This window comes from Tachyglossus aculeatus, chromosome 2 (genome assembly GCF_015852505.1).
Source record: "Tachyglossus aculeatus isolate mTacAcu1 chromosome 2, mTacAcu1.pri, whole genome shotgun sequence".
Classification (NCBI taxonomy): Eukaryota; Metazoa; Chordata; class Mammalia; order Monotremata; family Tachyglossidae; genus Tachyglossus; species Tachyglossus aculeatus.
Window position 1 is genome coordinate 148,161,312 of NC_052067.1, and position 15,185 is coordinate 148,176,496.

The window sequence follows — 15,185 nt, forward strand, 5'->3', positions numbered from 1 at the left end:
TTGTACTTCCCAAATGCTTAGTACAGTGCTCTGCACACAATAAGCGCTCAATAAATACGATTGAATGGATGAATGAATAAAGGAGAACCAAGCTTGGATATTCAACTTGTACTCTCCCAAATGCTCAGTACCGTGCTCTGCACATGGTAAGCACTCAATAAATACAGTTGAATGAATGAATGAATAGTTTGTGAAGAAAGTGATAACTACCGATTTTAAAATTTTTTTGATATGATCAGGATACCAAAATGCAATATCAATAGCAACTACTGCAGATAGCAAAGGCATTGGGGTACAATAGTCTATCGTTATGTACAGACAATCTGCAATAGATAATAATAATAATAATAATGGCATTAATGAAGTGCTTACTATGTGCAAAGCACTGTACTAAGCGCTGGGGAGGTTACAAAGTGATCAGGTTGTCCCATTGGGGGGCTCACAGTCTTAACCCCCATTTTACAGATGCGGTAACTGAGGCCCAGAGAAGTGAAGCGTGGCGCAGTGGAAAGAGCTTGGGCTTTGGAGTCAGAGGTCATGGGTTCAAATCCCGGCTCTGCCAATTGTCAGCTGTGTGACTTTGGGCAAGTCACTTCACTTCTCTGGGCCTCAGTTACCGCATCTGTAAAATGGGGGTTAAGACTGTGAGCCCCCCAATGGGACAACCTGATCACTTTGTAACCTCCCCAGCGCTTAGTACAGTGCTTTGCACATAGTAAGTGCTTCATAAATGCCATCATTATTATTATTATTATTATTATTATCTATTGCAGATTGTACATAACGATAGACTATTGTACCCCAATGCCTTTGCTACCTGCAGTAGTTGCTATTGATATTGCATTTTGGTATCCTGATCATATCAAAAAAATTTTAAAATCGGTACTTATCACTTTCTTCACAAACTATTCATTCATTCATTCAACTGTATTTATTGAGTGCTTACCGTGTGCAGAGCACGGTACCGAGCATTTGGGAGAGTATAATAAACAGACACATTCCCTGCCCACAAACAGCTTACAGTCTAGAGGGGTAGACAGGCATTAATAAATAAATAAATTACAGATATAAACCTAGGTGCTGTGGGATTGGGAGGAGGGAATGAGTAAATGGAGCAAGTCAGGGCGAGGCAGAAGGGAGTGGAAGAAAAGGGAAGGAGGGCTTACTCAGGGAAGGCCTCTTGGGGAAGAGTATTGTCTGTCAGATTTGAGGAGGAAGGGTGTTTCAAGCCAGAGGCAGGATGTCGGTGAGGGGTCAGTAGCAAGATAGACGAGATTGAGATACAGTAAGAAGGTTGGCATTAGAGGAGCCAAATGTGAAGCTGGGTTGTAGTAGGAGAGTAGTGAAATGTGGTAGGAGGGGGCAAGGTGACAGTGTGTTAAAGCCAATGTTGAGGAGTTTTTGTTCTATGTGGAAGTGGATCAGGAGCTACTTGAGCTTCTTGAGGAGTGGGGAACGATGGACTGGATGATTTTGTAGAAAAATGATCCAGGCAGCAGAGTGAAGTATGAACTGGAGTGGGGAGAGACAGGAGGCTGGGAGACCAGCAAGGAGGCTGATACAGTAATCAAGGAGGGACAAGAAAAGTGATTGGATTAATGTGGTTGCAGTTTTGATAGAGAGGAAAAAGGAAATTTTAGCAATGTTGTGAAGCTAGAACTGACAAGATTTAGTGATGGATTTAATGTGTGGGTTGAATGAGAGAAGTCAAGATAATGCCATGGTTTTGGGCTTGTGAGAAGAAGGAGAGTGGTGCCATCTACAGTGATGGGAAAGTCAAGGGGAGCACAAGGTTTGGGCGGGAAGATAATGAGGTCTGTTTTGGACATTTTAAGCTTGAGGTGACAGGAGGACATCCAAGTAGAGATATCTTGAAGGCACGAGGAAATGAGAGACTGCAGAGAAGGTGAGAGATCAGGGCTGGAGATGTAGATTTGGGGATCATCCGCATAGAGGTGGTAGTTGGAACCATGGGAGCGAATGAGTTCTCCAAAAGAGTGGGTGTAGATGGAGAAATACATAACTGCCTTGTTTTCAAAATTTTAAAATTGTTTGAAGCTATTTATATTTTAATTTTAAATTTAAAATTGTTTGAAGCTATTTATATGCATGTAGTCTTCCAAAATACAGTACTCACTTGTCCATAGGCAAAAACGGTGGCATTATATCCCTCAAAACAACCTTCGATGAGTTTTTCTATGCACTGTGCATAGATCTGTTCTTGTTCTGATTCAATATCAAACACATAGTCAAAAGTAAAGGCCTTATCCTTCCCCAAGAACACTTGAGGTTCTCCAGGTGTGACGCATGTACAAATATGGCATCCTTCAATTCTCTCTTTGGCGAGCTGAGGTCGGATCCTATGAAAAATAAACACAATAGTAAGTTCAATGTTTAAACACAATAGCAACAGGTGGTTAAAAAAAACCTTCAAAAATTTGATGATGAAATGATAATTCCCTCATCATAACAACACTCAAAAACATTCCACTTTATAAACACGCATGTGAAATCAATCACTCTCAAGGCATTCAAGCCACTCAACTGAAGTAGAATTTCTCTGAAATTGAGGGTGGTTGAGCCCTTGCTCTCCAAGTTTGAGCAGCTTGCTGGCTCAGGGGCAGAAGGATGAGAAACCTACCTGTCTGGAACTCCAGCTCCATTTTTCAGTATAACTATTTATGTCCAAGAACCAGCCAGCCAGCCTGCCTACCTTCAGAAGGCTAGAGCTTTCCTCATCCCAGCTCCCGAAACCGGGAACTAAGCAGATGGGTGAGAAAAGAGGTGTCTTCCCTTATTTTCCGAGAAGCATGTTCTGAAGCTTCCCTTCAATCTAATTAGAGAGAACTGATGATACGCTGGTTCAGAAGGATAGGTAGCTCATGCCCATTTGTACATATTCTTATGTCTGTCATCATCAATTGTATTTATTGAGCGCTTACTGTGTGCAGAGCCCTGTACTAAGCGCTTGGGAAGTACAAGTTGGCAACATATACAGTCCCTACCCAATAGTGGGCTCACAGTCTGTCCACCCGTTAGAGTGTAATGGGCAGGAAAAGTCTTGTAATAATAATTACAGTAGCTGTATTTTACTAAGTGTTGTGGTAGAGACAAGAAGTGTTGTTGTTGTTGTCTTATGCTGTCAAGTCATGACCGACCCATAACGACGTCACAGACACATGTCTCCCAGAATGTCCCATCTCCATCTGCAATCATTCTGGTAGCGTATCCAGAGAGTTTTCCTGGTAAAAATATGGAAGTGGTTTACCACTGCCTCCTTCTATGCAGTAAACCTGAGTCTCCGCCCTTGCCACTCTCCCATGCTGCTGCTGCCCAGTACAGATGAGTTTTGACTTGTAGCAGATTGCCTTCCACTCACTAGCCACTGGCCAAGCTAGGAATGGAATGGACAGGCCTCTGCTTGACTTTCCCTCCCGCATTCTGGGAGTCAGAGGACCTGAGTTCTAATCCCAGCTCTACCAGTTGCCTGCTGTGTGATCTTGGGCAAGTCACTTACCCACTCGGTGCCTTAGTTTCCTCATCTGTAAAATGGAGACTCATTCCGTTTCCCCACCTACTTAGACCGTGAGCCCTATGTAGGACTACATCTAATCTGGTTAACATATTTACCCCAGGACTTGGGACAGTGCTTGAAACATTGTAAGTGCTTAACAAATAAAATGGTTAGGCACTCAACAAATGTCATAATTAATATTATTAAGAAAATTAGACACAGTCCCTGTCCCACATGGAACTCACAGTGTAAGCGGGAGGAAGAACAGATGGACATATCATCACCATTTTACAGGTGAGAAAACTGAAGCACAAAGTGAAATGACTTGCCCAGGTCACAGTTGGAAGGTGGTGAACCCCAAGGTCTCCTGAGTCCTAGGCCTATGCTTTCTCCACTAAGCAATACTGTTTCTTAACTTTGTTATACTTTCCCAAGAGCTTAGTATAATGCTTTGTACCCAGTAGACAACCAACAAATACCTTTACTACTACTATTACTTATTTTTCACTACAACTACCACCACACCACTACCAGTACTACCAATAGAAGCAGCATGGCTTAATGGAAAGAGCACAGGCTTGGGAGTCCCAGGTCGTGGGTTCTAATCCCAACTGCGCCACTTAACAGCTTTGTGACTTTGGGCAAATCACTTAACTTTTCTGCACCTCAGTGACCTCATCTCTAAAAGGGGGATTAAGACTGTGAGCCCCACATGGGACAACCTGATTACCTTGTATCTACTCTGGTGCTTAGAACAGTACTTGGCACATACTAAGCTCTTAACAAATAGCATTAATATTATTACTATTACTACTACTGAAACACCATGACCTAGTAGTTAGAGCATGGGACTGGAGAATCAGAAGAACCTGGGTTCTAATCTGCTCTTGGATTCTGGTGGCTCAAACGCTCTTGGGTCACATACGGTGATGACCCGGAATCTGTTTTTTCATCAACATTGAAAGAATCACTTTTTTTTCCACGGAGCAGGCATTTGAGAAGAAAGAATGATGACGGTACTCAGGTAGGGTTAGGGGAATTTTCTGGGGACTGAAATACAGAGAATATAAATAAGGAAGGATGCTGTTTTACTTGAATGTTTTAAAAAAAGGGTAATAAAGCATATTCTGAAGAAATACAGCAAATGGCACACCAGCATGACATAAACCTATAGCTTGATTGTTTTAAAACAGAGATATCAGGAAAAACATAACACCATAAGATAGAGTCAAAAGTAGAGTCAGCACTGCAGGTGGCAAATGCAGAGCCAGCAAAATAGCAATAGTGTTGATGTAAAGGGAATTTTGGGAGTGAATTTGTCATTAGAACACTGCCTGGACTATAGTAAGCGCTTAACAAATACCATCATTATTATTATTATTATTGTTATTATAATTGTTGTTATAATTGTTATTATTATCATCTCTGCCCCTCCCAGTGATAGGATACCATTCAACCTTCAGCAGTGACATTCTCAAACCTCTATGTGTGGGTATTTGTTTACACACACACACACACACACACACACACACACACACACAAATGAATATACCCCCCACACACATGTATAAACATGCATATGTAATTATAGAATAACCAGTTTTAGAATACCAGTATCATGCTGCATGACTTTATATGCTTATATTTCCCACAAAGACTGAGTAGGTCACTTATGAAAGATAGCAAAATGAAAGAAGCTACTGAAACCTATCAGGTAAGTTCCAAAACTAAAAAAAAGTCATTCATCGGAATTATCAGGAGAAAAACTTAAAATTTTACATTGTAACATAATTTGGAGACTGTATACAGACAAAATTCCTTAAATATTCTGGGAAGAAGGAGGTAGAGAATAAGTATTTGGACTGCGCGATTCCAAAGATTTTGAAAAGTCTTGAACACACCATTATATCCCACATTTTCACAACTTCTCCAGGATTCTATAATTTGTATTAATATAAATAGGACTGTCACTTATACCAGACCAACAATTGTCAATCATATTTATTGAGTGCTTACTAAGTGCAGAACACTGTACTAAGCAATTGGGAGAGTATGATATAACAATATAACATACTTCACTCTGCTGCCCGCATCATTTTTCTACAAGTCCATATTTCCCCACTTCTTAAGAAACTCCAGTGGTTGCCCAGCCATCTCCACATCCAATAGAAACTCCTTACTATTGGCTTTAAAGCACTCACTCCACCAAGTCCACCCCTACCTCACCTCACTACTCTCCTACTACAAATGCAGCATGCAAAATTCGCTCTTCTAATGCCAACCTACTCACTGTACCTCAGTCTCATCTATCTCAATACTGACTTCTTGCCCACGTTCTGCCTCTGCCCTGAAACACTCTCCTTCTTCATATCCAACAGACAATTAATTTCCCCACCTTCGAAGCCTAATTGAAGGCACACCTCCTCCAAGAGGCCTTCCCTGACTAAGCCCTCTTTTCCTTTCCTTCCACTCCCTTCTGCATCATGCTGACTTGCTCCCTTTATTCATCCACCCTCGCAGCCCCACACCACCAAATATCCATAATTTATTTATGTTAATATCTCTCTCCCCCTCTAATAATAATAATAATAATAATGATGGTATTTGTTAAGCGCTTACTATGTGCAAAGCACTGTTCTAAGCGCTGGGGAGGTTACAAGGTGATCAGGTTGTCCCACAAGGGGCTCACAGTCTTCATCCCCACTTTACAGATGAGGTAACTGAGGCACAGAGAAGTTAAGTGACTTGCCCAAAGTTACACAGCTGACAGTTGGCGGAGTGGGGATTTGAACCCATGACCTCTGACTCCAAAGCCCGGGCTCTTTCCACTGAGCCACGCTGCTTCTCGACCGTAAGCTCATTGCGGGCAGGGAAGGTTCCTGTTATAATGGGGACTAAACTCTCCCAAGTGCTTAGTACAGTGCTCTGCACAAAGATAGTACTCAATAAATATGACTGATTGATTAATAGACTGTAAACTCACTAAGGACAGGGAATGTGTCTGCTAACTCTCCCAAGCACTTATTATAGTACTCTGCACATGGTAAGAGCTCACTGAATACCAGTGATGATGATTTGTGACTTCCTGTTTAAATTACAATACAGAAGATACAACTCAATGACAAAATGTCATTTCGAGTCCTCCAAAATAATATGTCTTCCCCTTACCTATCTTTCCGATAAATACCATATATATACAATTGATTGACTGATTTCAAGAGTTGGTTCAAACACAGCCCAAGTAAAAAAAAAATGTTATGACCTTTGACCCCTATAAATTCCATGGCTTTACCCTGTTAAGTATCATTATCCTTGCTTGATTTTATGCCACTTATTGCCTGGTTATTCAGAGAGGTGCATACTTGTTATCTTAATTCCTTTAGAAATTGCTTAAATCCTTAGAACTTGCTAATTCTAAGGAAATAAAATATTCACTCTACTCAACAGAGCACATAGCAATTTGGTCACATTAACAGAGCAAACAGGATGAAAATGCTTATCCACCTGTTGCATTTCTTATCAACCCCTTTAATGAGGACAGGGACACAGGAAACTATGGAGCCTGGTAGATTCCAGAGAAGGCAGAAAAAGGAGTGTGCTAAATTCATGGGGTGAAGTCATCGTTCATTAGCATCCTTCCTTCAAAATGTGAACCGCTAAATGGTGGAGTGAAAGGAGTCCTCTATCATCTTTCAGATATGGCACACCATATTTTCAAATAAGAGGAAGCAGAGTGGCCTGGGGTAAATAACAAGGGCCTGGAAGACCTGGGTCCTAAACCAGGCCCTGCCACTGACCTCCTGTATGACCTTGGCCAAGCCACTTCATTCATTCATTCAATCGTATTTACTGAGCGCTTACTGTGTGCAGAGCACTGTACTAAGCACTTGGGAAGTACAAGTTGGCAACATATAGAGACGGTCCCTATCCAACAGCGGGCTCACAGTCTAGAAGGGGGAGACAGACAACAAAACATATTAACAAAATAAAATAAATAGAATAGTAAATATGTACAAGTAAAACAGTAATAAGTATGTACAAACATATATACAGGTGCTGTGGGGAGGGGAAGGAGGTAAGGTGGGGGGGGATGGGGAGGAGCGGGAGAGGAAGGAGAGGGCTCAGTCTGGGAAGGCCTCCTGGAGGAGGTGAGCTCTCAGTAGGGCCTTGAAGGGAGGAAGAGAGGTAGCTTGGCGGATGTGCGGAGGGAGGGCATTAATTTATCTTTCCCTCAGTTTCCTCAACTGTACAATGGGGTTTAAATCCTAGTACCTTCAATTTAGGACTGGAAACCCCAGGTGGGGCAGAGACTGTGTCAATCTGATTATTTTGTAGCTACTTCCTCCAGTACTTATTTCAGTGTTTGGCACATACTAAGCACTTAACGAGTATCATAATTATCATTAACTACTATGAGTCAATAAGGGAAACAGACCTTTCTGCATTTGGCCAAAGGCAGCACTGCCAACACACCCGAGGAAGAAGAAATCAATACATCCTTTGTCAGGTTCTTATTGCTGATGCATTCATATTGAGCTCTTCTAACAAACTGGCATAAGAAATTCCCAATTCTGTGAAGCTAGGGGACTAATTATAACTGAGGCACTTCAAAAAGGTTACTCTGACATCATGCTTACACATGGTACATTATGACCTGTGAAAACATTCAAACACACAAAAACACCACAAAATTCCAGTGTCGGTTGCCAGAGATGGCGATCCAAGGATGACATTCTAAAGCTAACTACCACTCTGCTGTGCTCATCCAGGAGTTTAAAAAGGGAAAGACCACTAAATTTATAGATAACCAATTCAAGATCCAACAAGGTGGGGGAAAAAATGCATCATGTAGTACAAGGAGAGTGAAAAGAAAAATATGGCCATTGAACAACGAACCACACCCATGTAAGCATGTTAAACAGGTATTCAATTCTGTAAAAAGCCTTAGAGCAATTAAAAGTAAATGAGCACATAAAGTAAATAACTAGTGTGTATTTACAAGGCAGGTAGAACTCTAATTCATAACAGCTGGTAGTACAGAAATTCAGTCCAGTCCGTTCGTTTATTTCACTCAATCGTAGTTATTGTGCGCTTACTGTGTGCACAGCACTGTACTAAGAGCTTGGGAAAGTACAATAAGACATTAAGCAGTGACATTCCCTGCCCACGATGAGCCGGTTCTTATTCATTATTTTTGATGAAATGCTTTACTAAACTTCTCAAAGACCCCATCTTAACAGGCTTCCTTCCTTGACCCCACTGCTCCCTTCAGTTATCGCCCCATCCCCCTCCTACCGTTCCTCTCCAAACTCCTTGATCGAGTTGTCTACACCTGCTGTCTCAAACTCCTCTCCTTGACCCCCTCCAATCTGGCTTCCGTCTCCTTCACTCCACAGAAACCGCCCTCTCAAAGTCACCAATAATCTCTCTCTTGCCAAATCCAACGGCATCTACTCCAACATAATCCTCCTCGATCTCTCAGCTGCCTTCGACACCATGGCCCATCCCCTTCTCCTGGAAACGTTATCCAACCTCGGCTTCACTGACACTGTCAAGCGCTTAGTACAGTGCTCTGCACAAAGTAAGCGCTCAATAAGCACAACTTTATGAATGTCCTCTCCTGGTTCTCTTCCTATCTCTCTGGCTGCTCATTCACAGTCTCTTGCACGGACTCCTCCTTTGTCTCCCACCCCCTATCTTTGGGTATCCCTCAATAATAATAATAATGATGATGGCATTTATTAAGCGCTTACTATGTGCAAAGCAGTAATAGGTCCCTTTCTATTTTCCATCTACACCCAATCCCTTGGAGAACTCTTTTGCCCTGACCTCACTCAGTCTTGCATTTCCTCCGGCCTTCAAGACATCTCTATTTGGATTTCCCACCGTCACCTCAAACTTAACATGTCTAAACCAGAACTCCTTATCTTCCCACCCAAACCCTGTGGCATCATGGCTTAGTGGATAGAGCACAGGCCTGGAAGTCGGAAGGACCTAAGTTCGAATTCTGCCTCCATCACATGTCTGCTGTGTGACCTCGGGCAAGTCGCTTAACCTCTCTGGGCCTCAGTTACCTCATCTGTAAAACAGAGATAATGAGTGTGTGCCCCAAGTGGGACAGGGACTGTGTCCAACCTGATTAACTTCAATCTACCCCAGTGCTTAGAACAGTGCTTGGCACCGAGTAAGCGCTTAACAAATACCTTCATTACTGTCACTATTCCCATGATTTTCCTGTCACTGTAAACAACACCACCAGGATGTTCACATGAGTCCGACTAAACCCACGGAATTTCTTTGGAGGATCCTGGAGGACTGCAGGACCCTCCCAGACCCCTGGGAACATGAACTGGCTTCTGAGCTGCTAGACTCAACAGCAGAAGCCAAGGTAGAAGGAAAGGGACTGGGAATTTAAAATATAAATATTAATACAAGGGGCAGAACAGCTAAACACAAGACATATTGATGTAAAAATTGGAGAAATTGTCACGCAAATAAAGGTATTTATCCTAAGTACACATATCATAAGTAACACATTTTCAGCAATAATGTTACATATGCGCTAAATGCAATATTTAAATGTCCTCATTTCAATGGGCCATTGAAAACCCAGGTAGGGCTGGATTAATGCAGGAATTTTAGGGGCCATCATCCAGGAACTCAGACTAAAGAGTCTCACAGAAATAAAGCCATAATTATATACATTAGGGTATATAAATAGAATATATGGTCTAGGATTTGAGTGTATATGACAGCTATTTTAAGTTGAAATACAGGATATTTTGAATACTACATTCTACATGTTTTACAACAAATGTAGCTACAAAATGGGTTTATGTTAAACAAAATGAAAGTTTGGTATAGCATTACAATTTAACAACCTTTAGTACTCATGAGTTACATAATTAAATACTCATTTGTTTAGCTTACAATATGCCATACATCATATTCTGTAACTTTTATGCGAATGCCATGACAAATTATATTATTTTAAACAGAAAAGTCCATTTCTACACAAAATCCCCTAAATCCAACTTTTCAATTCCACAAATTCCCAAATGAGATTTAAGGTAAACCCTAATGAAATTTTGTTTATGGAAATTTCTTTAGAAACTCTGCAAGTTCCATTATAGTATTTTAATCGTTAACCGTAATTTAGCTGTTGATTGTGACTACAGTTTGCCTTTCACAACATTCATTAATCTCTAAATGTATGCTGATTATTTTGGGAAAATTCAACTAGTTCAAGACTAACTGGGCTCTTTCTTTTTCCCTTTCAAAATCAATTAAGAATGTTAGGTCGGCCTTCATCTGTAGGAGTCATAATAGAAATGGCATTTATGGAATACAAGGCACTGTCTAATCTCTTGGGAAAGTACAATGGAGCATGAGACCCATTTCTAGCCCAAAAGGAGATTACAGTTTTAAAAGGAAGACAGACATCAAAAATATTAACAAAGTACACTCAGAATAAATTGAATATTCAATTGAAACAATATGTGCACAGATGAAAAGAGTGGGTATACATATATGAGTTGACTGTTGAGTTGATATGATTCAGGATGTGAATAATTAAAAAAGGCTTGTAGGAAGCAGCATGGCCCAGTGGATAGAGCACGAGACTGGGAGTGCCAGAAGGACCTGAGTTCTAATCCTGAACTCCACCACTTGTCTGCTGTGTGACCTTGAACAAGTCACTTCACTGGGCCTCAGTTACCTCATCTGTAAAATGGGGATGAAGACCGTGAGCCCAATGTGGGACACGGACTGCGTCCAACCCAATTACCTTATATCTATTCCAGCTCTTATTATAGTGCCTGGCATATAGTAAGCACTTAAATAGCACAATTTATTATTATTATTATTTATTAGTAGTAGGATTTAAAGGGATTTTTGAATCAGGGAAGGAGTCGGTTCTGGCAAATTTGGGGAGGAATAGAGCTCTATAAGCACGGGAACAGGGGAAGAGGATTCAGAAGCAGGTCGTGGCGGGCCAGAACAGAGACTGTGACCGGGGGGAAAGCGGATCAGAAGACCTGAAAAGTAAGATGCAGACAGCTGGAGGAGAACCTCAAAACCAAACAGTATGAACCTTTTATTTGAGGGAGAGAGAGATGGGCAACCGCTCAAAAAGCAGCATGACCTAATCAGTAGGGAAGCAGCATGACTTAATGGTTAGAGCGCAGGCGTGGGAGTCAGAGGCATCTGAGTTCTAATCCCAGCTCTGCCACTTTGCTGTGTGACCTTGGGCAAGCCACTTCACTTCTCTGGGCCTCAGTTACCTCATCTGTAAAATGGGGATAAAGAGTGTGAGCCCCACATGGGACCTATTTAATTGTATCTATGCCAGAGCTTAGAATAGTGCTTGCCACATAGTAAACACTTAACAAGTACCATAATTATAATAGTAATTATTATTATTATTATTATTATTATTATTATTATTATTATTAGAGCACAGGCCTGGAAGTCAGACGGACCTAGGACATGGTCTATACCCCACCCGCATAACTTTAATCTACCGAAGCACTTAGTAGAGTGCACATAGTAAGTGCTTAACGAAGGCATTAAAAAATTAAAAAAAAAAAAACAAACCCTGCCATTTCTCCTCTGAATATTTCCCCACTTTCAAGGCCCTTCTGCAATCGCACCTCCATGAGGTTGTCCTCACTTTCCCACTATGGGAATAATTAATAATAATTAGGGTGGACATCATCCATGTTCCCCACGGGGCTCACAGACAATCTGTATTTCAGAGATGAGGTAACAGAGGCACAGGGAAGTTAACTGGATTGCCCAAGGTCACACAGAAGAACTTGTCTTCTCTGTGAGACAAGTCCTCTCCCCCACCCCACCCCCACACTGTGAGCTCACTGTGGTCAGGGATTGTCTCTTTATTGCTGTATTGTACTTCCCCAAGCGCTTAGTACAGTACTGAGAGCTCACCTCCTCCAGGAGGCCTTCCCAGACTGAGCCCCCTCCTTCCTCTCCAACCCATCCCCCCCACACTACCTCCTTCCCCTCCCCAAAGCACCTGTATATATGTTTGTACAGATTTATTCCTCTATTTTACTTGTACATATTTACTATTCTATTTACTTTATTTTGTTAATATGTTTTGTTTTGTTGTCTGTCTTCCCCTTCTAGACTGTGAGCCCATTGTTGGGTAGGGACCGTCTCTATATGTTGCCAACTTGTACTTCCCAAGCTCTTCGTACAGTGCTCTGCACACAGTAAGTGCTCAATAAATACAATTGAATGAATGAATGAATGCTCTGCACACAGTAAGCGCTCAGTGATACGACTGAATGAGTGAATGAATGAAAAGTGTCAGAGCCAAGATTAGAACCCAGGTCCTTCTAACTCCCAGGCCTGTGCTCTTAGCACTAGACCACATTGCTTCCTGTTGCTTCACGCTGCTTCCATGAGTATTCTTTTTTTTTTTTTTGCATTTTAAAGCAGGCCAATGCAGGTCAAAGAGGTGGAACTAGAGGAAAGCAGAAAGTAAAGAACTAACTGTAGGCAGAAGGGAGGAAAAACAAATGTAGGTATAAAAATCGACAAAAGAAAATGCTTTAAATGTAGTTCTAAGGAAAGTTGTTGGGAAACAAACACCTCTGAATAGCAACAGACTAAGGTAAGAAGAAATTGGTTCTTTAAAATGGAGGAAAAATAATTGAATTCACCTAAAATGTCAGCTTTCAATTTACTGCTAAGTAAATCAGAAAGTTATTAAAGGAAATATGTAAATTAATTTGATTTTGTTTTCTCCTATTAGAAGGATTTTTTAATATGCTTTTACATGTATTTTTCTCTAACCTCTTCAGTCAACTAGCTATCTCTCTTACAAAGGCAGCATAGTTTAGTTCAGTGCATTTCTTCCCTACAAAAAAATAAAATGGTTCAAGAACTTAAATTATTCTTGTAGTGGCTTAGAGTTACACCCTAACTTATGTTCCTAAAATAGTAAAGGCCAGAAAAGTCACTTTTTTGTAGTTTATCCTCAAGTTCATAATATAAATGTTTAATAAAAGAGAGGGGAGAAAGATAAAACTATTACCCCCCAAAAAATTAAAATATTTAACCAAAGATTTTTTTTTGCTTGAGGAATATTAGAATTGGTATTTTATAAGTGCTTCTTTATAACTTTGATTCTGAACTGCAGACATGGCCAGCCCATTGTTTTGCGTCAATGTCTTCACAAAAAAATTACTGTTAATTTTGACTCTAAAAGAATCTAAATAGATTAGTGCAAGATTCTGTAGCTCTCGGGATAGCAAAATCACAAAATAAATTTAGAACCGTTCAATTGCCTCATCTTTTTTTCCACTGTGTTCTTTTTAAAATTAAAACTCTTTACAATGCATTCTAGGACCCAAAATAATCTTGTTTCAGGCCTTTTAGGATGCACTATTAGACACAAGAGCTCTTGCATCATGACACTGAAGTTGGCACTTCTTAGGAGCAGTACTCCAAACTAGGATCAATAATGACCAATTCATACTTAGGTCAAACTAAAAAAAATATTATTAAACGTTCCAACCAGGAGCAAGTTGAGAGCCCCAGAGACCATGGCAGAACCAGATTCCAAAACAAGGTAATGACCAAAGTAAGAACTTAATCAGAACCACTAAGATATTTTTTTTAAAAAGCTAACACATAAACGTTTACAAGGTAATATTTTAAAGGTGCTGAAGTTCAAAACTGCAAGGGCTTCACACAAATGATTTTCTCCCACCCCTAAACTTTAAGCTCATTGTGGGCAGGGAACATGCTCACCAACTTTTTTATACTGTACTCACCCAAGTGCTTGTACAATGCTCTGGCCACAGTAAATGCTCAATAAATACAATTGGATTGATGAAATGTGATTAGAAGAAAAATATGAATTTGTAAACCATCAAACTATCAATAGTATTTATTAAGTGCTTACTGTACTGTAATCAGTGCTTGGATGAGTACGATAGTATAGGTAGGCATGATTCCTGCCTTCAAGGAGCTGCCAATCTAGCAAGAATGACAGACATTAAAATAGAATTGAGGGGAGGCTACCGATACCAGGATATGTACAAAAATGCTTAAGGGAAAGGCCTAAATGATTACACGGTACAGACCAAATGCTTGTTACCAAGTAGGATGGGAAAACATGGATAGGAAGATGAGAGATTAGTTAAAAAAAGTCTTGCTGCAGATGTAATTTTAGTAGGGCTTTGAAGAGGATGTGAGTGATGGGCTGTCGGATATGAAGTGGGAGGGGGTTTTAGGCATAAGGGAGGGTATAAGGAGGGGTTGAAGACAAGAGAGATGAAAATGACGGAAAATGAAGCACACTGAGTAGGTTGGTATTAGAGGAATTATATGTGTGGGCTTGGTTGTACTGGCGAGAATCATGGATAAGTAAAGGGGAGAGAGGCTACTGAGTAATTTAAAGACAGTGTTAAGGAGTTTTTTGTGAAACAAAGATGGATGAGCAGCTATTAAAAGTTTCTGACGGGGGGGAGACTCACAATGAACTGTGTTTTACAAAAATTTGTTCATTCATTCAATCGCATTTATCGAGCACTGTGTGCACAGCACTGTACTAAGCAATTGTGAGAATACAATACAGCAATAAACAGACACATTCCCTGCCCACAAAGAGCTACAGTCTAGTTGGTGGGAGCAGACATAA

The 15,185-nt window shown here is 40.7% G+C and overlaps 1 protein-coding gene across 6 annotated transcripts in view; it reads right to left on the bottom strand.

The window, feature by feature from the left end:
* KIF21A (kinesin family member 21A) overlaps positions 1-15,185 on the bottom strand; it is a 148,887-nt gene that overhangs the window by 95,387 nt on the left and 38,315 nt on the right. For all 6 annotated transcript variants that reach the window (XM_038759894.1, XM_038759878.1, XM_038759900.1 and 3 more), the window contains exon 2: positions 2,138-2,360. In XM_038759894.1, coding sequence (XP_038615822.1) covers positions 2,138-2,360 — 223 coding nt within the window. The remainder of the gene's footprint in view (positions 1-2,137; positions 2,361-15,185) is intronic.